Genomic DNA, 23,398 nt, shown 5'->3' with positions numbered 1-23,398 from the left:
ATATATTCAAAGAATTAAATTTAGTACTGGGCAATTGAACATTCAAGGGTAGAGTTTAATAAAATTACAGTTAAGTTATATCAATAAAATAAAATAGTAAGTTTTAAAAGTATGATCCCGGCATGAGATGATTAATTTTAGGGGAGCTGTAAATAAACCTTATATATTTTATTCACTTTGTACTGACTAGTACTTGTTTATTTTAATGTGAACTAAGAAATACATAATGAACAAAAAACTTAAATATTATGAAAAATATAATAAACACATAAAATCCATGATTCCACAGATACTATTATGTGATATCTCCTTATAAAAGAAAATTATTTCAATAAAAGTTTGATTTTTTAAAAGATTAAGTAATAATAGCATTGGTGGCATGTATAAAACTTATAGAGGTTTTAATCAGTATTTTATCAATTATTTGCAATCAACTTGCAAAATGACCTTAACTAAATGTGAAATTATCTTGAAGGTACTGATCAAAACCACTCAGTGACTTAAAGTATATTTACCTTAATAATCTACAAAAGCTCCGCCGGTAACTCAGTCGCTGGCTAGCTGCAGCAACACTGGGAGGAAGTGGAGGCCGGGGTGGGAAATAAGCTAGTGTTGCAGAAAATAGTAAGCAGACAACTCCAAATTCTGGGGGTAGGGAAGAAAAAAAAGAATAAAATGTTAACCAGATAACATAAAAAGTTCAATGTTTCAAGTATTTACTTATCTAACAAATCATCAACTAAGCTCTATGCATAAAAAGATAACCAAAATACAGTATCTAGCCAAGATAGTTCAGTCTTGTGGAAAAAAAATAGATATGTAAAGATATAAATTTTAGCCCGTGGAAAGTCAGGTAAGAAGTCATACAATGGTATACCACATAGATGAAAAGATTGAGACAGTAAACAAATATTATTCTATGGAGAAAACATAAAAAATCAACAGTACTGTACTATAAGCCTTTGAAACAGATCTAGGTTGATTAATAAGTACTGTAATCAGAAAGAAAGTATATGATACAGAAATTGTAGGAACAGGCTAGGAGAAGGGTTTTGTTTTTTGTTTTTTTTAAGGTTCTTTATTTTTGAGAGAGAGAGAGAGAGAGAGAGAGAGAGAGAAAGAGAGAGAGAGAGAGAGAGAAAGAACAAGTGGGGGTGGGACAGAGAGAGAAAATCCCAGGCAGGCTCCACACTGTCACTGTAGAGCCTGATGCAGGGCTAGAACTCACTAACTGTGAGGTCATGACCTGAGCCAAAGTCAGATGCCTAACTGATGGGCCATCCAATCAGTTTAATTGGTTTATTTGATCAATGACTGGATATTCTGAAGCACAGTTTAGGAAAGACTGAATTTATAGGCTGTATGGGGAATTTGAACAAAACAGGAAAGCATCCAAAAATAAGAGAGCAAAACTTAATGAATAAAAAGACTCGCTAATATAGAATATTAAGCAACTAGAAGTAAAACGAACATCCAAACAATGTTAGTTTGGCACTATTAACAAGGAAAAGTTCCTTGAAGTCCTGATCATTCCCTCCAGAGTTTTGGCACATGTAAATCCCAGCTTCTATTATGTCCAATTTAGTAGAAAAGCAAGACTCAAATAGAAAAGTTAAGAAACTTGGAATAGAGACCTGCCTGTACCATTAATTAACGTAATTTGGATGAATTCTTTATTCTTTGTGGTCAATAAAGGGACTGGACTAAGTGATTTCTAGAGTCTTTTCAGTTGGATACTTATGATTCTAGGGCTATTATATTCTGAGCAAAAGGTACAATATTCCTATAAGGCATTTAACCATAGAAGATGTCTTTGTTCTCTGTTAGACTGAGGAGCAATAAGAAGATAATGAATTGTTTTAATTTGCAGATCTTTTAATTAACAACAATGAATGAGCATCTTCTACACACTTATTGGCCATTAGTATTTCTTCTTCTGGGATTGCCTTGTTCACATTCTATTGACATTTTTGACCCATCTTTTTGTTGGCATTTTTGCAAAGAGCTTCAGAGATACACTTTTTAACGTTTATTTATTTTTGAGACAGAGAGAGACAGAGCATGAACGGGGGAGGGTCAGAGAGAGGGAGACACAGAATCTGAAGCAGGCTCCAGGCTCTGAGCTGTCAGCACAGAGCCCGATGCGGGGCTCGAACTCATGGACTGCGAGATCATGGCCTGAGCCGAAGTCAGTGGCTCAACCGACTGAGCCACCCAGGCGCCCCCAGAGATACATTTTTTAGTATATTCACAGAATTGTGTAACCATCACCACAATCAATTTTAGAACCTTTTCATCATCCCCCAAAGAAACTCTGTATCCATTCCCCATTCCCAAATCTCCCAGCCCTAGGCAATCACTCGTTTACCTTCCAGTTCTACGGATTTGAGTATAATGGACATCTCATATAAATGGAATCATACCATATGTGTGGTCTTTGTAACCAGCGTTTTTTACTTAGCATAATGTTTTCAAGGTTCAAGTATGTTGGAGCATGTATCAGTACTTTTATTCTTGTTCATTGCCAAATAATATTCCATTGAACAGATGAAGTACATTTTTTATTCAGTTAGTTAATAGACATTTGGATTGTTTCTACTTTTTGGCTATTATGAATGATGCTACTACGAACATTTGTGTATAAATTTTTGCATGGATATATTTTTACTTCACTTGGGTATATACCTAGAGATGCAATTGTTAGATCATATGATAATATATATTTAACACTTCGAAGAACTGCCCAAACTGTTTCCAATGTGATTGTACCATTTTATTTTGCTACTAGCAATATATGAAGGTTCCAATTTTTCTACTTTTTTAACAACATTTATTTCCCACTTTTTAAAATAGATTTTAAGTAAACCTCCCCACGCAGTGTGGGGCTTGAACTCACAACCTCGAGATCAAGAGTCACATGCTCTACCACTTGAGCCAGCCAGTGCCCCATCCTATTTTATTGATTATAGCATCCTGCTGGATGTGAAGTGTATCTCATTATGGTTTTGATTTGTATTTCCCTAATGACTAATGACAAGCATCTTTTATGGGCTTGTTGGCCATATATATTTCTTCTATGGAGAAGTTTTGAGTCCTTTGCCCATTTTCTAATTGGGTTGTCTTTTTATTGTTGTTTTAAGAGTTCTTTATATATTCTGGATATAAGTCCTTTATCAGATATATGATTTGCTACTATTTTCTCCCATTCCCAAAGCAAGCTGTCTTTTCACTTTGTTGATGGATATCCTTTCAAACACAAAAGTTTTTAGGGCTCCTGACTGGTTAAGTTGGTTAAGCGTCTGACTCTTAGTTTCGGTTCAGGTCATGATCTCACGGTTCACGAGTTTGAGCCCCGCGTCAGGCTCTGTGCTGACAGCTCAGAGCCTGAAGCCTGCTTTGGATTGTTTCCCTCTCTCTCTCTGACCTTCACTTGCTCATGCTCTCTCTCTTTCTCTCTCTCTCAGAAATAAACATTAAAATTTTTTTTTAATTTCAATTTTTTTTTTCTTTAAAAGGAGTTGTTTAAGGCCGGGGGGGGGGGGCGGGGATTAAATACTTTATATATACCACAACCTCTGCTTTTGTTTTATTCCCTCTAAAACATATTTTGAGATGTAAATATCACTGCATAACTCTCTAATGTAAAATTCTTCAGAGTGTGATGTTTGCCTACAATATAGTGAATTTCAAACCCTTTAGCCCTGCTTAGAAGGCTTGTATGGCCTGGCTTACCTCTCTAGCTTTATCTGTCACTACTCTCACCGAGTCTAAGCCACTCTGGGCTTTGAGTTGCTTGAATATAGCAGGCTCTCGCCCCTTACTGGGCTTCTCCTCCATGGCTGGCTCTCTCTCTCTCTCTCTCTTTCTAGTATATTGTTCCTCCTGCCCACTGTATTTGGCTAACTCCCTATCATCCTTCAGGCTCCAATTTAGATGCTGCATCATCAGGAAGCTCTACTTGACCTTTAAAATCTAGGTTAGGTCCTCCTCCTCTGAGGTCTCAGAACAATTGTCAGCCTTCAGTTATAGCACTTACTACCCTATTTTACAGCTGTTTACCTGTCTGTTCCTTTGGGACACTGTAAGTTCTGTGAGAGCAGGAATCATGTCTACCTCAGCGCCTAGCACAGGGACAGATATATAGGAGGTCAAAATATATCTGCTCACTTAATAAGTGAATAAATTAATAAAAAGTTCATCATAATATAGTTCCTTATCCTTCTAGCCTCATTTTCTGCCACTTGTTACCTATATGCAAAGACACATATTTACACTACTTCAGCCATATTAAATTATGTGCAATTCTCTGGACATATTGAGTTCTCTCATACCGTATCTGCCTTTGCAGTGGTTATTCCTTCTACACGGAATACCCTACCTCACTGGAACACTTGCTGAACTCCTACGAAATTCTGAACTTTAATTATCACAGTCTTGGTGAAGCCTTCCCTGACTCCTCAAGTTCCCTCCAATCTCAGGTAGGTTAGGCTTCTCAGGCTCTGTATGTCTATTTGTACTGCAACTGTCTTATCAGTGACCTTACCAATTCTCAGTGCTTAGCACAGTGCTGAGTATATAGTAAAACTTATAAAAAGTTTTCTGAATGCAGAAGAAAATAACAAATAGGCATACAGCGAGGGAGATGTATTTAAGGAGATCTGTTAAGAGACTGTAATAGAAGAGCGGACTAGAACTTGACTCTAGAAATAAAAAGAAAGGACCAAGAAGATGTTTTGGAAAGGTCAATACCCCTTATTAATAGACCAACATACAGAAAATAGGAAGTGGAGAAGAACTGTGGGTGACCTATGTATACCAGGTCAGAGAAGAGCAGGGAAATGGCAAGGGAGAAAATGGGCTTGCCAGCTACCAGTAATTTCATATTCTGATAAGATATCTAGAAAAGACACTAGACAACGTGTTATACAGTGCTTAATTGTAAACAGATGGGAAGAGAAAAATTAAGGAATAAACTTTCATGTAGCAATAATACATTTTAAACTTAATAACTTCTTAGAAAGGGTAAGTTTTAAATAGGCATCTCCATATTATATGACAAGAAAAACACGCGTGTATATGTATATTTTGGAACTCCTAAGTATTTCGTAAGAAGTGATCTGGTGTACAGAGTGGAGTGAAGATTACTGGGATAAAAGACAAAGTAGAGCGGGAAGAAAATAAACTTTAAAATACCTGCATATAATACAGTCTCTATGAGATCTTTAATGTGGGTCCTGCTAGTCTCTGAAGTAAGAAGAGGTGATGTTCCATTGGGGGCTGGAACAACAAGTGGCCCAACTAAAAATGCACATGCTCCACCAAGATAACTGAGCATTGATGCAATGGCTGTGGCAGTGGCCCGTTCATCTGCAGAAAACCACGTCGTAGAGAGAAATGGAGCTGCATTCATTACCGTTGGACCTGCCAATCCATTTAACAGCTGTCCTCCATGGATTAATCTGGAATTAAAAAAAAAATTAAAAGGTTGTGAGGTAGCTGAAGTGGACATTTCTACACAAAAAGAAGTTAGCTAAACTGCAGTTTAACTATGGCAATAAGGATACATGTCTGTAAAGAACAGGACACATCTGAAAGGTAAAGTATGTTGACTCCCCAGGAGTGAGATCAATACAGTAATACTTACCCCTTACTCATTTTACAAATATTTACTGAAGCCTTTGATTTATGCCACATACCAAACTAAATACTCCAAATAACTTTATTTCATTTATTATAACAACACCATGTAGTAGCTATTATTATCTCTATTTGTTGAGATGTTAAAGCCTCTGTTTAGAAAGATTAAGACACTTGCCCAAGTGCTAACAGGCAAAGCAGAGATTTGGACCTAGTTTGACTCCAAAATCCTTATACTTTCTACTAGACTGCCATTCATAAACAGACCTAGTAAGTGCCACCAGCCATTCAAAAAAATTATACAGGTGTATTCAACATTTCTTAAACTAAAATGATATTTAAAAAGTACAATGGGGGCGCCTGGGTGGCTCAGTCGGTTAAGCGTCCGACTTTGGCTTAGGTCATGATCTCATGGTCCGTGAGTTCAAGCCCCACGTCAGGCTTCTGTGCTGATAGTTCAGAGCCTGGAGCCTGCTTCAGATTCTGTGTCTCCCTCTCTCTCTGACCCTCCCCCATTCATGCTCTCTCTCTGTCTCAAAAATAAATAAACATTAAAAAAAAAATTCAAAAAAAAAGTACAATGGAGGGGCACCTGGGTGGCTCAGTCTGTTAAGCATCTGTCTTTGGCTTAGGTCATGATCTCACGGCTTGTGAGTTCAAGCCCCACATTGGGCTCTGTGCTGACAGCTCAGAGCCTGGAGTCTGCTTTGGATTCTGTGTCTCCTTCTCTCTCTGCCCCTCCCTGGTTTGTGCTCTGTATCTCTCTGTGTGTCTCAAAAATAAATGAACATTAAAAAAAAAAAATACAATGGAATATTACTCAGCCATAGAAAAGAACGAAATCTTGCCATTTGCAATGACATGGATAGAGCTAGAAAGTATAATGTTAAATGAAATAAGTCAGAGAAAGACAAATACCATATGATCTCACTCATATGTGGAATTTAAGAAACAAAACAAACGAGCAAAGGAAAAAAAAAGAGAGAGAGAGAGACAAACCAAGAAAAAGACTTTTAACCACAGAGAACAAATTGGTGGTTACCAGAGGGGAAGGAAGGGGGGGGGGGCGGGGTGATGGAAAAAAAATAATAAAATGCTATAAAACATTTCATGCCTACCCTGTGTCAGGTGATAGGAGTAAAAACAAAAGCAAAAACAAAAAACAAAAATAAACAAAAACAGTCATTATAGTAGCTTCTAATAGAAAAGGAACTGGTTGAGAAACTGGAGGACTTAGGTTCTGGCCCAGCTCTGCAACTAACTAGTTGAATGGTTCTGGGCAATACATCTTTGCGCAATTCCATTTCTTCTCGCATAAAATGAGATCAGTCTAAATTCAATATCCATTTATTGAGCATCTGTTAAGGTTAAGCTACTGTAATCACAGGAGTACGACATCCCCCCCAGTTCTAATACTCTGTGGCTTTAACTGTAAGGGTTAGTAAAAAAGTAGTTTCTTGTTTCTATTCCATTTGTTCTCTTGCTCATCTTTTCTCAATATTCTATTTAGTGCTGTTCCTATTCCTTGTCAAAGCCTCTACTCCCATTGCTCCTCCAATTCCCAACATACACATTCACATTCAAGAGTAGCCTTGAAGGAGAAGAGAAGCCAGAAGTCCAAAAAGCATATGCAAGAAAGGGAGGCAAGTCAACCTCTTCTGCCTTGGAGGTAGAGGAAGGGGAAGAAACAGTATATGTGATACACATGTGACACTTTTTCCCCCTGTTTTGCTATTCAATCACCAAGAGGACACCAAATCCTTTTTTTAAAAATAACTGCCACCTTAAGAGACTTAGAAAAAGTTTTTTGAATATAGAAGGAAATAATAAACAGGCATATGGGAGAGAGGTAGGGCCCTAATGTAGAGGCATAAGTGAGTGGGAAGTGAAATACGTGAATTAGGTCTGCTCAAATTTTTGAAAATGCTGGAAAAATTATTTGAAGACAAAAATAGCCCTAGGCATCATTACTATTACTAAATTAAGAAGACCAAAGACATTTTAAAATCTTCTTGTGAAAGGGGAACTATTTTCTAGATGACAAAAACAATTTACACTGTTTATGAAACTGAATACCTACTCCAAACACGAGTGGGTCCCAAGCTATAACAGAGCAATTTCATCTAGAAATACTTTGAAACAATTATCACTGAGTGGTTTCATTTGTGATTCGTGGTGGCACAACAGACAGTGCATGATGACTCATAGAGTAACCGCTTTGATATTTAATACCTAAAGACATGTTCCTGAAAGGCTCATCTCATCTAGAAGGAGAAGGGCTGGAATAAGTAAATTTTATTGTGCCTAAAAATGTTAAGAGTAGAATGCGAACATGGAAAAAACAATCTGTTAACAAAACAAAAAACAAAACATGATAAAACACTATGAATCCTGAGAGAATTAAGGCATAAAACTCAGCTTATTGCCATGGTTTAACTATGTGTTACCTCTCATTGGAATCACAAATAGACTATTTTTTAAGCAGCAAACATAAGTCATACAAGGTGCAAGCTTGTGATAAAAATAGTATCCAAAACAGGTATATCAGCACTAGGGACATTTCAGATGGGTTCTAAGTCTACAAGGTCACTGAACTTGGGGGGCCAACCTCAAACATGAATTGCCAGAGTGAAAAAATCACCTTGGGAATCAAAACATGCTAACTTGGTGTTTAAAATTTATTCTAGGGGCACCTGAGTGGCTCAGTCGGTTGAGCATCTGACTCTTGATTTTGGCTCATACATGATTTCACGGTTCATGGATTTGAGCCACACGCTGGGCTCTGTGCTTGGGATTCTCTCTCTCTCTCTCTCTCTCTCTCTCTCTCTGCTCCTTCTCTGGACACATTCTCTCTCTCAAAATAAATAAACTTAAAAAAATTACTGTAGTAATGTGCATTTTGCATTAAAAGTCATAATGCACAAACACATTCCTTACAAATGAACTCAATAAGAATTGGACCCACAGGATTTTGGGTTAACTCCTGAATTCATGGGAAACTTGACAGGGAAATCTAGACCCTGCTCTTGCCAAATTCTTTGTGTTTTCCAGAGCACAGTCTTATTCTTTTTCACATTTGTATTCTAGAGTCCCTCAGGGCATGGCAATTACTAAAATAACTGTTGTCCTGCAATATTAAGATTTTCATATTTGCCTGACACTGTTTTCTGTACCTCTCATTAACTTACCCTATTTTATGAAATTAGTCCATAAAATATATATATATATGTGTATATATATATGTGTATATATATATATATAATATTTTTTTATTTTAGAGACAGAGAGAGAACACATATGCAAGTAGGGGACAGGGGAAGAGGGAGAGAGAATCTTAAGCAGGCTCCATGCTGAGCATGGACACGGGGCTCAGTCTCACGACCCTGGCACCCCTAAAAATATATTTATTTTTTTTAATTTTTTTTCCAATATATGAAATTTATTGTCAAATTGGTTTCCATACAACACCCAGTGCTCATCCCAAAAGGTGCCCTCCTCAATACCCATCCCCCACCCTCCCCTCCCTCCCACCCCCCATCAACCCTTAGTTTGTTCTCAGTTTTTAACAGTCTCTTATGCTTTGGCTCTCTCCCACTCTAACCTCTTTTTTTTTTTTTTCCTTCCCCTCCCCCATGGGTTTCTGTTAAGTTTCTCAGGATCCACATAAGAGTGAAACCATATGGTATCTGTCTTTCTCTGTATGGCTTATTTCACTTAGCATCACACTCTCCAGTTCCATCCACGTTGCTACAAAAGGCCATATTTCATTCTTTCTCACTGCCACGTAGTATTCCATTGTGTATATAAACCACAATTTCTTTATCCATTCATCAGTTGATGGACATAAAAATATATTTAAAAATAAAATTCACTGTATATCTAAAATCTAGTTTTCCCATTTTAATGGTAATGCAAAATTAGAGGTATGTTTTTTCTGAAAACAGGTGGCCATAAGACTAAAATCATACAAATATTACAATAAACTCTATTCAATGACAATAAAGAAGATGAAATAATTTATAAACGGTTCAATACAAGCTATGTTATTTAATTTGTTCAACAAACATGTACTGAGTGTATGTACTGGGTAGGCATTGTGATGGGAATATGAAATTACAAAGCTAATGCCCTTGCCCTTCAAATCCTTAGGAGTAGTTTAAGTGTCACCTATCAGCACTGTACCAGGAATATAAAGAAAAAGAAGGCAATAATTAGTCCCGCCTTTAGTGCTGTGGGGCCTGTGAGAAGAGTAGTAATGGAGGTCCCTCAATATCTTCCTTCTCTTCTGACCTCTGGCTCTGGTCTGACAATATCATCGCATGTATGCACGTGGACCTGAAAGTCAGACCCCAAGCTTTGTCTTCCAAACAGCTGCTCCTTGGCAACCCCTTGAGCCTGGGGAGTACATACCAAGTATGGGGTCCACTCTGGGAAGAACAGACCTGAGAAAAGGGCCTGTTGCTGGCACATTTGGGGTCTTGTGTAGCTAGACTGTGATGAGAAGGGTGGGCACATCCCCCTGGCCCTACAGACTCCTCAGCACATAGGGAATAGTAAAGCTGAAGGAAAGCCAGAGTGGTAACTTTCAGGCAAGGAGCCCAGGGCAAGGACCCTTTGGCAGTACTGGCCACCCTGGAAAACAGTGTCAGGCAAATATGAAAATCTTAATATTGCAGGACAAGAGTTATTTTAGTAAGTGTCATGCCCTGAGGGACTCTAGAATACAAGTCCCCAACAACAGTGGGGATATAGAACAGGGGATGGTTTGGGGGACTGTTCTTAGCCATATAATAGATGTGGCTATAGGGAGATGACTGCATATTGGGAAGGCATATTTAAGTCCATAAAAATGTACAATAAGTGATTCAATATACATCAGAAGCTAAAAAAAGAGATCTGAGCTAAGAGCTATATATTGGGGTTGGGGAACAAACACTGGTGAATAGCAACATATATATATTTTTTATGTTTTTGGGGGGCAAAAGCACAAGCGGGGAAGGAGGGAAGACAGAGAGGGAGACACAGAAGCCGAAGCAGGCTCCAGGCTCCAAGCTGTCAGCACAGAGCCCAATGCAGGGCTCGAACCCACCAACCGTGAGATCATGACCTGAGCCAAAGTCGGATGCTCAACCAACTGGGCCACCTGGGCACCCCACCAATATTTTTTAAATACAGGAAAAAGAGTCTAGAAAGACAACTAAGAAGGAGCAATTACAGAGGTAGAAAAAAAAAAAGGTGAAAGAACGGTACAGCAGCAACTAGGGAGAGGAGGGTTTGAGATGAGGATGAGTGGTTGACTCATCAAGTTCAACAGATCAGGTTAAACAGATCAGGTCAAGTTAAACAGAAAGATCATTTGGTATCTGAAATGTAACCATTAGATTCCGCAACATGGAGGTCATTCATGATCTGAATAGAGCTATTTCAGCAGAATGTTGAGGATGAAGTTAACACTTGTGAGGAAATGGAAATTTGGATTTAGACGGTACTAGTAGTTAGATGCCAGAACAAAAATTAGGTATATAAGCTTGGCAAAGTGACAAGAAAAAAACACCCAAGCCTAAACGAATTGTCTGGACCAAAAAGTCTCCGTTGCCTTCACATACTGAAAGGCAAATGCAACTCACTGTGATTGTCCTAATGCTTTTTAGCACTCGTGAAAGCAGCTGGCTTTCAGAAATTAATACCTATTGATCTGGGCTGACTGTCAAGAGGAGTGATTCACAATCTTCAGTAAAAGGAAGCAGATCCCATAATTTAATGTCAATTTTTCTGTGTCATCATTATATGCTTCAGTTTTGTTTTGCAAGTTAAAGTTCCTTGCAGATAAGGACCATGGCTTCTAAATTTGCCACAGTGTCTCACGAAGTGTGGATGCTCTCTAGTAGAACACAGACTGACTCAGGTACAGGGAAGTGGCGTTGCTGAAATACACTACTTGCATTGCAAAACTCTCAGTTACCTAGACACATACATCAGATCCATTTTAAAAAGTTTAAATCCAGTGATACAAAAACCAAGATGATTAACAAATATTCTGGCAATAAAACTTAAAAAAACAAAACAAACAAACAAACAAAACCAATACTACACTGAGGGTGGTAAACGCATGGTCAATGCAAGTGAGGTAGACCTGGGAAGGGTGGAGAGAAGTTAGGATGGAGGCAGCTCCTGGGCAACAAGCTGTGCAGCAGAAAGGGAGCTCTCCAGACAGTTGACTCAGTAACTCACGGGCTTTAACTCTTGCCTCCTCACCTGAAACTTCACACCTGATAGTGGCCAGTACACATTCACTGCTAGGGGAATGCAAGTCTCGAACTCTGCAGGCCAAGATGTGACAGATCTGCCAAAGGCAGGTGTGCTGCCCTCTTTCTTCATCCCAGTCTCCTCTGATTCCTTGATTTATTCCCTCTCACCTTTCCCCAATGCTCTTTTTCCCCTTTTTACCTTTTTTCCTCCTACCTAGCTTCTGCCTACTTCTGAGGCCAAGTTTGTCTCATCCTCACAAGTCAGGTGGCAAAATGGGTGAGAGAGTGATTTCCCTAACAGGCTGAGAGGATAATTAAAGACCTGGAGTTTTCTCCACCAGCAGCAGAACTAGATGGTAAAGAGTAGGAAAACCAGGTGCTGCCCACTAGTGTCAGAGCTCCTGAGGGTTGCTAGCCTTTGGTAGGCCTGGGGGGTGGGGGACAGGAGGGAAGGGGTATGGGGAAGGGAACTACAGACAGCCTCACAAAATCCTGCTCTTGCCCTGTGCACCTTCATCTTCAGCCCTCAATTAGCAAACCCCATCTCCCCCAAACCCCCCCACCCCCTGCCGCCCAGGCCTCAGTGGCACGTGGGATGGCATTTGCGCACAGCCACATTCCATTTCATATCATTCACTACACTACAGCTTTTCAAACAAATGCCAAGAGCTAAAGTTCAAACTGAAGATCCACAGCTCATGGTTTTCTAATGTACTTGACATTTTAGTTTGTATTTAATGATATTCTGGTATCCTAACCTTTTGCTTTCTGACATCCTGGTACAAATACTTGGGATTCCTCAACTATTTTCTATTTAGAATATGTTTCAGAATTCGAATTTTTATAGCTGGAAGAGACTTCAAACCTCATCTAGATAACCCACCTCTGCATTTTACAGATATAAAAATTGAGTTCCAGAGAGGCTAATACATTTAAAATCATACTTATAATTTTATAACTTTCTTTTCTCCAAAAAAGTATTGGGGGAAGCTCCAAAGTCATATAACTAGCTAATGGCTAAGCCAGGACTGGAAAATAATATAAAATCTGACTTAATCAGTCTACAAATCTCTCTACTCTTCCAACATGGTCTCATTCTCAAAGTTCTCTTAACATTATTAATAAAAATCATTGATTGCTAAGATAACTCAAGGTTCTCAGATCCAAAGGCATGCAAGTAGCTAGCATATTTTTTCTTCTGTGCATATATCTACTTTAGAAATCTATTACAACTAGCAGTAGTGATAATTGGTTTAGAAGATAGAAAATTGGTTTAGAAACACAGTAGATACTTCCTCAGTTTAAGTCCAGCATTCTTAATTTTAACTCTATGTATTTTTAATACAAAATAATTTAGAATTGACAACAATGTTTACTTCTAAGACTCAATATGCCAATGTTTCAAAAACTTTCTCCCAATTCCTAATCATCCTGCATCAGAGTAAAGTGGTGTGTTATAGAATTTCATGGATTTTGAAAATGGCAGAGTGCTAGAAATAGTTTTCCTTTATTTAGTCCAAGAAAATATAGGGCAAAAAAGGGTCAGAGATGTCATGAATTAATTACTGAAAAAAGGAAGAAAGGAAGAAAGAGTTGATGGTGGAAAGGAATAAGCCTTCTAAAGACTGCTGTTGCAGTCTTCAGTTTTAAGAAAATCTGGGGCGCCTGGATGGCGCAGTCGGTTAAGCGTCCGACTTCAGCCAGGTCACGATCTCGCGGTCCGTGAGTTCGAGCCCCGCATCAGGCTCTGGGCTGATGGCTCGGAGCCTGGAGCCTGTTTCCGATTCTGTGTCTCCCTCTCTCTCTGCCCCTCCCCCGTTCATGCTCTGTCTCTCTCTGTCCCAAAAATAAAAATAAAAAACGATGAGAAAAAAAAAAATTTAAAAAAAAAAGACTGCTGTTGCAGTCTTCAGTTTTAAGAAAATCTATTTCAGGGGCCCCTAGGTGGCTCAGTTGGTTAAGCATTCGACTTCGGCTCAGGTCATGATCTAGCAGTTTGTGAGTTTGAGCCCCGCATCGGGCTCTGTGCTGACAGCTTGGAGCCTGGAGCCTGGAGCCTGGAGCCTGGAGCCTGGAGCCTGGAGCCTGGAGCCTGGAGCTTGGAGCCTGCTTCTGATTCTGTGTCTCCTCCTCTCTCTGCCCCTCCCTCACTTGTGCTCTGTCTCTATCAAAAATAAATAAGTGTAAAAAAAATTTTTTTTAAGAAACTCTATTTCACTTTTATATCCTTTGATAATTTTGGCCAACTATGATTCAATATCTACCACGGGCAAGGCACCTATAGCTAGACACTAAAGAAAATATAAAGGTGAATACATATTATGGTCTTGACCCTAAATAGCTTATGATAACTTATCAAGTACCAGTTACAGACAGTACATTAAAAAAACACAGGGAAGAGTATTAGACATCAGAAAACAAAAATTCTAGTCTTAGCTAAATTTATTACCTGTATAATCTTTGGTGAATCACCTATTCTCTTGGTGTTTCAACTTCTCCAAAGGTACTTTATCTCACAGGGGTTTTATTAAGGCCAAAAGTAATAATCTCTCAGCAAGGTAGAGGGGGAAAATGGGTGTTGTCTTTGTCTAAGAGATGTCTACCTCCTCCCCCCCCCCCATTTTGTCTCATAACTTTTTTCTTATCTTCTTTTATTTTGTCCTCTTAGTTTAAAAGTATATATACTCATAGAAGAAAAATGTATAAAGAAAAAAAAAATCCAGGGGCGCCTGGGTGGCTCAGTCAGTTGAGTGCCGACTTTGGCTCAGGTCATGATCTAGCGGTTCATGGGTTCGAGCCCCACATCAGGCTCTGTGCTGACAGCTCAGAGCCTGGAGCCTGCTTCGGATCCTGTGTCCCCCTCTCTCTCTCTGCTCCTCCCCTGCTCACACACTCTCTCTCTCTCTCTCTCTTAAAAATAAAATAAAAAACACCCCCCCAAAAAAAGAAAAAAGAAAAAAATTAAGTTCACTAACTCAATTACATAGCCCAGACAACCATACTAATGTATTTAAAACAAATTTTATGTTAATGTTTATTTATTTTTGAGAGAAAGAGAGCGCAAGTGGGGGAGGGGCAGAGAGAGAGGGAGACACAGAATCCAAAGCAGGCTCTAGCCTCTGAGCTGTCAGGATGGAGACCAATGCAGGGCTTGAATCCACAAACTGTGAGATCATGTCCTGAGTCAAAGATGGACACTTAACCGACTAAGCCACCCAGGAGCTTCTTTTTTTCTTTCAGTTCTCCCCCCTACCCCTCGCTCCGCCCCAATGCATTTCTCAATACTTAAGCATAGGTAACCACGAAAACCATACTGAATATACAGTTTTATCCACTAAGTCATTTTAACTTCATAGTCTGTCATAAGCATCTTCTCATTAAAGATTCTTGGTAATCATAACAGCATGACAGTTTACTATGCAGATATACAAAACTTATTTAACCATTTTCCTAATGTTTGCTACTTACTTGCTAATATTAATAATGCTGTTGTGACAATCTTTGTATGTAAATATTTGCTACTTCCCAAATTACTTCTTTTGGGTCAGTAAGTCAAAGGATGTGAACATTTTAGGTTTTATGAAACATACTCCCAAATTGTTTTCAGAAGGATATGTAGTAATTTATATCCCCATTAGTTATGATTGATGTTTGTCTCACCAGCATTAAGTGTCACCAGCATTGAGTGTCACTATTAAGAACACACACACACACACACACATACACACAAATAACTTGGTGTTTAGTTTTCTAATGCTCTTGTAACAAATTACCATAAAACTTGTGGCTTTAAAACAACACAAATTTACTATCTTACAGCTCTGTAAATCAGAATCCAACATGGGTCTCACTGGGCCAAAATCAAGGTGTCAGCATGGCTATGTTCCTTTATAGAGGCTCTAGAGAATAATCAGTTTCCTTGCCTTTTCCGGTTTCTAGAGGCCCCCTTCCTGTTTTCAAAGCTAGCAACAGAGATTTGAGTCCTCTCAGGCTGCATATCTCTGACTTCCTCTTCAGTCTCTTTTAAGGACTTTTGTGATTACACTGAGCCCACATGAATAACTCAGGATAAGCTCCTTATTTTAAGGTTAGCTGATTAGCAAACTTAATTCCATCTGCAACCAAAGCATTCCCTCACCATGTAACATAACATATTCATAGGTTTCAGAGATGAGAGCATGGATATCCTTTGGGGCTGGGGGCATTATTCTGCCTACCACACTTGGTAAGGCCAAAAGGCATCTCCTCATTTTAATCTGCATTTCTTTTTTGATTACTGGTCTTTTTTCCCTACTGGTGTATTGCAATCTTTCTCATTTTGAGTGAATGCTTTATATATTTATCTACATTATTTACCTGCATTTTAACTGGGTACATGGCTGCTGAGCTGTATTTCTAGACTCTCTTACAGAAGGGCTTTAATCTGTTTTAAGACAGGGGTGGCCATGTGACTAAGTCTACAATGGGACGTGAGTACAAATGACATATACAACCTCTTCGTCATCACCTAAAGATGTAGTCATTGCCCTGGATGTCCTACTTCCCCTTCCTGTGGGCTAGAATGAGAGTATGACTATGAGCCGGCTTCAACCACTTGGACGAGGACATACCTCTAGGGGATGTTACAGCAACAACAGAAAAGAAACTTGGGTCCTTGGAGGGCCTTGTGGAACAGAGCTGCCTACCTGCTTTGAGCAAATCTCAAGCAATCCACTATCTTTTAGACTGCTTTTTTTTTTTTTTTCCAGAGAAAAATAAACTTCTATCTCATTGAGTCTGTGTATTTTTGGTATCTTTATTATATAGCTTAGCTTTTTATACCTTACTAATGCATAGGCTGTCAATAAATGCTGACTGTTGAATTATGAATTTAAAGGATGAAATCTGGAAACCAACATTTGTTATTTATGTCTACTGTATCTGTTTTTCCATTCACCCTCCTAAATTGCTTATATATTTTTATATTATTCTATCGGTTATCTATCATACTTGCAACACATATTTTTCCCAGTTTGCGTTTTAACTTTGATTTGTTTTGAAGCATAAAGGTTCAAATGTTTATGTAGTCAAACCTATAAATCTTTCCCTTTGTGATCTTTTTCATGGTTTTTATGCTTGGAAAAAAGAAATCTCTTTAGAGATAAGATTAATTTTCCCTGATACTGTCTCACTGTTAAATACGCAGCTCATCACTCCATCTGGAATGTATTTTGATGTATGTAAGGTAACCAAATAAGTAACTGATTTTCCCAAACACATATTAGATAAACCTACTTAATAAAATATGATTTGTTTAATAACCTACTGACTTACAGGTTTTTGATTATGTTAAATTATTATCAACATCTACTACTGGCCTATTTTGTTCCTATAGTGATTTTGTTGCAGATAAAATAATATTTTAATTGGTTGTTCCTTTTGACATTAAGAGAAAAAAAATCTAGGGCAAATCTTTATTCAAAAGAAAAAAATTGGGATTTACAACAGACTCTGAATATACTCCTCATAACTTTCAACTCAGCCTACTCTGGAAATCGTATCAACATGTGTGATTATGATTATGTAAAGTAGGGAAGGAGAGGGGTATGATGAGGGAGGGGCCCATGGGGAATTCTAGAATTCTAACTTAGGTAATGGGTACATGGCTGCCTGTTTTATGATTATTTCCATAAAGTGTACATATGTGTTTATGTACTTTTCTATACGTATATTATGTTTAACCTAAACAAAGTAAATAAAAATATTCATATAAGATACTGAATGGGCCCTTGGAAGAAATGTCTCAAAAATCACCATATCCTAAAGATAACCAAAAGAGGAAAAAGTATTATCCACAGCTTTCTATTTTTTTATCCTGTTAAAAGTGAATGAAGATGAGTTATCTTTGCCTACCAATCTCCCTCATCCAGAGCCCATATTACCACCATGCAGAAACAGTAGTGAAACTTGACCCCTGGAGGCTTAAGAGTCAAACTGGGGCAAATAAAATTATTGAATAAAGGCTAAATCTTAATTTGCTTCAAGATATTAAATATATTATGTGATTATACTGCAGGATGGGCAAGCACAATGCAATGTGCTTAATCATTTAAAGTGAGGATGCTAGAACTTAGGGAGTAGTTCTGAAACTTAAATGAACATAAAATTAACTAGGGGGGCCTGGGTGGCTCAGTGGGTTGAGCGGCCGACTTCAGCTCAGGTCATGATCTCGCGGTCAGTGAGTTCAAGCCCCGCATCGGGCTCTGTGCTGACAGCTCAGAGCCTGGAGCCTGTTTCAGATTCTGTGTCTCCCTCTCTCTGACCCTCCCCCATTCATGCTCTGTCTCTCTCTGTCTCAAAAATAAATAAACGTTTAAAAAAAAAAATTAACTAAAGGAGCGTGTTCAAACTGTTGATTCTGGAGATTCATTCCAGAGACCACATCAGTGGGACTACAGTGGGGCACAGGGATCTGCATTTTTAATAAGTAGGTAGTCTGTAAACCATACTTTTAAAAAACACTGACCTAGGGAAATCTGAATCTTAATGTATTTTACAGAGAAGAGTCTTAATCCTGAAATCTATCAACTGTTCATTTTTACACGGAAAGGTTTCTATTTCTATACTGGGGAAATCTGCATATAACCCTTCTTTGCCTTTCCTTCTCTTATTCTTGTTACTAAAACTCTAACATGGTCATTTTAGTTTCACTTAACTAGTGTCTTCAGTCAAAAAGGTAATATATGCACATGGTAAAAATATTTCCAAGAATAGGAAAGAGTACCAAAAAAAAAAAAAAAAAAAAAAAAAGTAAATCTCCCCTCAACCCCAGACTTCTAGTTCCCCAGACATCTTCCTCAGAAACAATATAATGGTTTCTTTCAAAAACAGTTCCTTGCCAAACACTGGCACATACATCCTTCCCACTTTTTTCTAAGTAGGAACATTTTAAACATAACATGTTACATAATATGTAAACTTTGCATTTAAAAAAAAACTTGACACCATATCTTGGAAACATTTCTGTTCAGCACTTAACAGAACTTTCACTTCCTTTTCACAGCTGCATACTATTCCATCATACACTTCACCATAACCAATCCTCTTTTGAAGACACTGCCCTTCTGACCAGTCATCTACTATTACAAGCCAAGCTGCATAAATATGCTTATCCTTGCAAACTGGTAGAGCTTTATATGTGGGCTAATTTTTTAGAAGTGTAAATATTGGGTTAAAGGACATTGCATTTTGAATCTACTAAATACTGTCAAAATACCCTCCAAATAGGAATGCCCCAAACTACTCGCACATCAGTGGTGCCCGTTTTTTCCTACCCTGAGCAACATACCATGTCATCACACTTTTTCATCTTTGCCAATAAAAAGACATCTACTTGCTGTTTTAATTTTCATTTCTTTAATTATGACAGAGAACTTAACATCTTTCCCTAAGTTTACGTCATCTGTATTTCAATATCTGTAATTGCTCACTCATACCTGTCACTCATTTTCCTAAGTTATTTTATTTGAAGGAATTCTTTTCAACTAAAATTCAACAACTTTATTGTTGCAACTATTTCCCAGTTTTTAACTTGTGACTTTGTCTTGTAGTATATTTAATCATGAAGATAATATAAATTTTTATGTGGTCAGATGCATGAAGCCTTTTTTTTTTTCTCACATCGGAATCTTTTTTTAACTTGTTTTATTTTTTATTTTTTTAAATTTACATCCAAATTAGTTAGCATATAGTGAAACAATGATTTCAGGAGTAGATTCCTTAGTGCCCCTTACCCATTTAGCCCATCTCCCCTCCCACTACCCCTCCGGTAACCCTCAGTTTATTCTCCATATTTAAGAGTCTCTTATGTTCTGTCCCCCTCCCTGTTTTTATATTATTTTTGTTTCCCTTCCCTTATGTTCATCTGTTTTGTCTCTTAAAGTCCTCATATGAGTGAAGTCATATGATTTTTGTCTTTCTCTGACTAATTTCACTTAGCATAATACCCTCTGGTTCCATCCACATAGTTGCAAATGGCAAGATTTCATTCTTTTTGATTGCTGAGTAATACTCCATTGTATATATATACCACATCTTCTTTATCCATTCATCCATCGATGGACATTTGGGCTCTTTCCATACTGTGGCTATTGTTAATAGTGTTGCTGTAAACATGGGGGTGCATGTGTCCTTTCCAAACAGCACACCTATATCTCGTGGATAAATGCCTAGTAGTGCAATTGCTAGGTTGTAGGGTAGTTCTAGTTTTAGTTTTAGTTTTTAGTTTGAGGAACCTCCATACTGTTTTCCAGAGTGGCTGCACCAGCTTGCATTCCCACCAACAATGCAAAAGAGATCCTCTTTCTCTGCATCTGTTGTTCCCTGAGTTGTTAATGTTAGCCATTCTGACAGGTGTGAGGTAGTATCTCATTGTGGTTTTGATTTGTATTTCCCTGATGATGAGTGATGTTAAGCATTTTTTCATGTGTCGGTTGGTGATCTGGATGTCTTCTTCGGAGAAATATCTATTCATGTCTTTTGCCCATTTCTTCACTGGATTATTTGTTTTTTGGATGTTGAGTTTGACAAGTTCTTCATAGATTTTGGATACTAATCCTTTACCTGATATGTCATTTGCAAATATCTTCTCCCATTCTGTCGGTTGCCTTTTAGTTTTGCTGATCGTTTCCTTCGCTGTGCAGAAGCTTTTTATTTTGATCAGGTCCCAGATGAAGCCTTTCTTTTATGGCTTCTGGGACTTGTGTAGGAAGGCCTTCCCCATGCAAAAAGTATTGAAAAATAGTCTCATGTTCTAACACTTTTATGGTTCATTTTTTTTTACGTTTAAGTTTTTGATCCAATTTGAATTTACTTAAGTGGTAAGACAGAGATTTAAGGTTTTTCTTCATTTTTTTTGGTCCCCAGATAGCTAAGTAATTATCACAAAACCACTTAATAAACAATATTTCTGATATGGTTATTTCTTTTCTTTCTATTCTATTCTATTCTTTTTTTTTTTAATTTTTTTTTTTAACGTTTATTTATTTTTGAGACAGAGAGACAGAGCATGAATGGGGGAGGGTCAGAGAGAGGGAGACACAGAATCCGAAACAGGCTCCAGGCTCTGAGCTGTGAGCACAGAGCCCGACGCGGGGCTCGAACTCACAGACCGCGAGATCATGACCTGAGCCGAAGTCGGCCACTTAACCGACTGAGCCACCCAGGCGCCCCTCTATTCTATTCTTAAGTAATCTCTACACCAAATGTGGGGCTTGATCCCACAACCCTGAGGTTAAGAGTTGCATGCTCCACCAACTGAGCCAGCCATTTTGGTAATTTTAAATGTAATTTTGCCAGCCACAAGCATTTTACAATCGAATATATTTCTTTAAAAAAAAAAATCTATGTTTACTAGAACCATACTATTTAACTTTCTAACACACATTAGTAAATGTTATCTATTATTTATATTAATGAAAACTATACTGAACTAGAAGATAATATGGCATGTGTTAGGGAATTGCTGGATAAACACATATGATTAACAGCAGATATAACTTACTTTAAGTTCACCTTCCAGAAATCTTTATTTACTGGGCATGCAATATCATATAGTGCTATAGAGCAATGTCATCTATAATTTTTTTGTATGATCTGCTTCCCAATCATAGAAGACATGCTTTATAGTTCATTATTCTAAGTTCCTTATTTATCCATGACGTTAATAGAAGTGGCAAAATAATTTCCTTGAATTTTTATTGGTACTATGCAGATAAAAGAAATATTGATACCATGCAGAGGTACAGCACCAATAGGAAGGTGGTAAGAAAAATCCTGATTGAGAAAAGAGCTTGTCAGAAGCTGCTATTTTCATGTCTTGAGACTTACAGAAGCTAAGATATAGGAAGCCAAGGGTGGAGGGTCACTATTCCTGAAGACTGGGTCTGAGACTCAAAAAGCTCCAAGTAAAACAGGGGCACAAAATATAGATGGCCAAATACTCTTTTCAGTGCTAGTCAAATCCATGTTAAAGGTCTTTACCCCTTCCCGCTGTGTATCAGGATGGAGACTGAAGCTTAAAAGTGGTGATCTATTGAACCTACTAGTCAAAAATACATATTCTAATTGTAGCATTTTCATTTTAACAGATGCATATGCATTGTTAATACTACTGCTTAAAAGAAATACTGTATGGACATAAAATGAAGTGTCATTTTAGGGAGATAATATTCCTACATTCTTTATAGATGAACATATAAGGACTGAAAATTCAATTTATACCCTCTTTTTATGAAAGATTCAATCTCTCTGAACTCTTTATTTTAGCAGTTCTCTTTCAACTCTCTTTGTTTACATTTCTTTATGAGCTCTATTTCTTTTTCATATCATCTTCTTCACCAAGATGGAGAGTCAACTCTTCATTATTCCTAGAATTTTACAACTGGAAAGGATATAAAGGGAAATAAGACTACAGAGAATAATATGGATGGCCCATGACAGAAGAAAAGCTAACAAAAATATTAATGGGCTTTTTGAAAGAATGCATCATTAAAGTTAAGTTTACTGAAGTTTGTACTTAAAAACTGTGGATGCTTAAAAAAAAAAAACCCGTATGTTTGAAAAATTATGAACATCTCAAACACAATAATGAAACTCATCTGTTAAAACCTCACTCAAAAGGATAGGAAATGAAGACTAGCTTTCCACAGAAACCCATCATCTCTCACCTGGTTTATTGCACCAGTTCCCCAACTGGTTTTCTTATTCCTGCCCTTGACCTTCAGCTTCAGTCTATTCTCAACAGAGCAGTTTATGACCAAGGTTCTCCTCAACTCAAAACCACCAATGGTTTTCTAGCTCAGAAAAAGCTAAGGTCTTAAAGGACCCTGTCTCATGCTCCCACCACTCTATAACCAGGCTGGTCTCATCATTTCCTGTCACTCTTCCCATGAAATCTCTCATATCTCACATGGCTCCAGCCACACCAGCCTCCCTGCCAGGCAGGCACATTCTTCCCTTCCCACCCTTTACACTTGCTGTTCTTCCTGGAATGCTTGGCCCCCAGATAATGTATGGTCCATTCTTTGGGTTTTTACCCCATAAAGTTATCTTCCTAGTAAGCATTTTTTTTTGTTTTGTTTTTGGTTTTTTTTGGCCATTCTTTCTGAGATTTCACCATCCTTCCCTTGACATTTCAAATCTTTCCTTCCTACTTTAATTTTTCTCCATAACACATACTATATATTTTATTTACTTATCTAACTTACCGCCTCTTTCCTCAACCAGAATGTAAACTCTAAGAGACAAGCATTTGTCTATAGTGTTCTCTGTTGTATTCCCCATGTCCAGAAAAGAGCTTGGCACACAGTGAATTCTGTCGAGTAACTAAACTGATAAATGAATAAACAAATAAAAGAATGACTCCAATTTGGGCTCTCATGCCTTCTTTCCTGGTCTCCTACCAACTATCTCTCCCTTCTGTAATCAATCCTACATACCTCAAATCAGGAGTTTACCCAATACAGGTCAGGTCC

General features: G+C 37.9%; 1 protein-coding gene across 1 annotated transcript in view; it reads right to left on the bottom strand.

The window, feature by feature from the left end:
• The window catches only part of SLC49A4 (solute carrier family 49 member 4), an 86,894-nt gene that overhangs the window by 52,835 nt on the left and 10,661 nt on the right, over positions 1-23,398 (bottom strand). The window contains exons 3-4 of the mRNA XM_015544801.2: positions 5,194-5,459; positions 516-645 (exon numbers count right to left, since the gene is read on the bottom strand). Of these exons, the coding sequence (XP_015400287.2) occupies positions 516-645; positions 5,194-5,459 (396 nt within the window). The remainder of the gene's footprint in view (positions 1-515; positions 646-5,193; positions 5,460-23,398) is intronic.

The sequence above is a fragment of the Panthera tigris genome, chromosome C2 (assembly GCF_018350195.1).
Source record: "Panthera tigris isolate Pti1 chromosome C2, P.tigris_Pti1_mat1.1, whole genome shotgun sequence".
NCBI lineage: Eukaryota > Metazoa > Chordata > Mammalia > Carnivora > Felidae > Panthera > Panthera tigris.
This window is presented reverse-complemented; position numbering and strand designations above follow the sequence as displayed.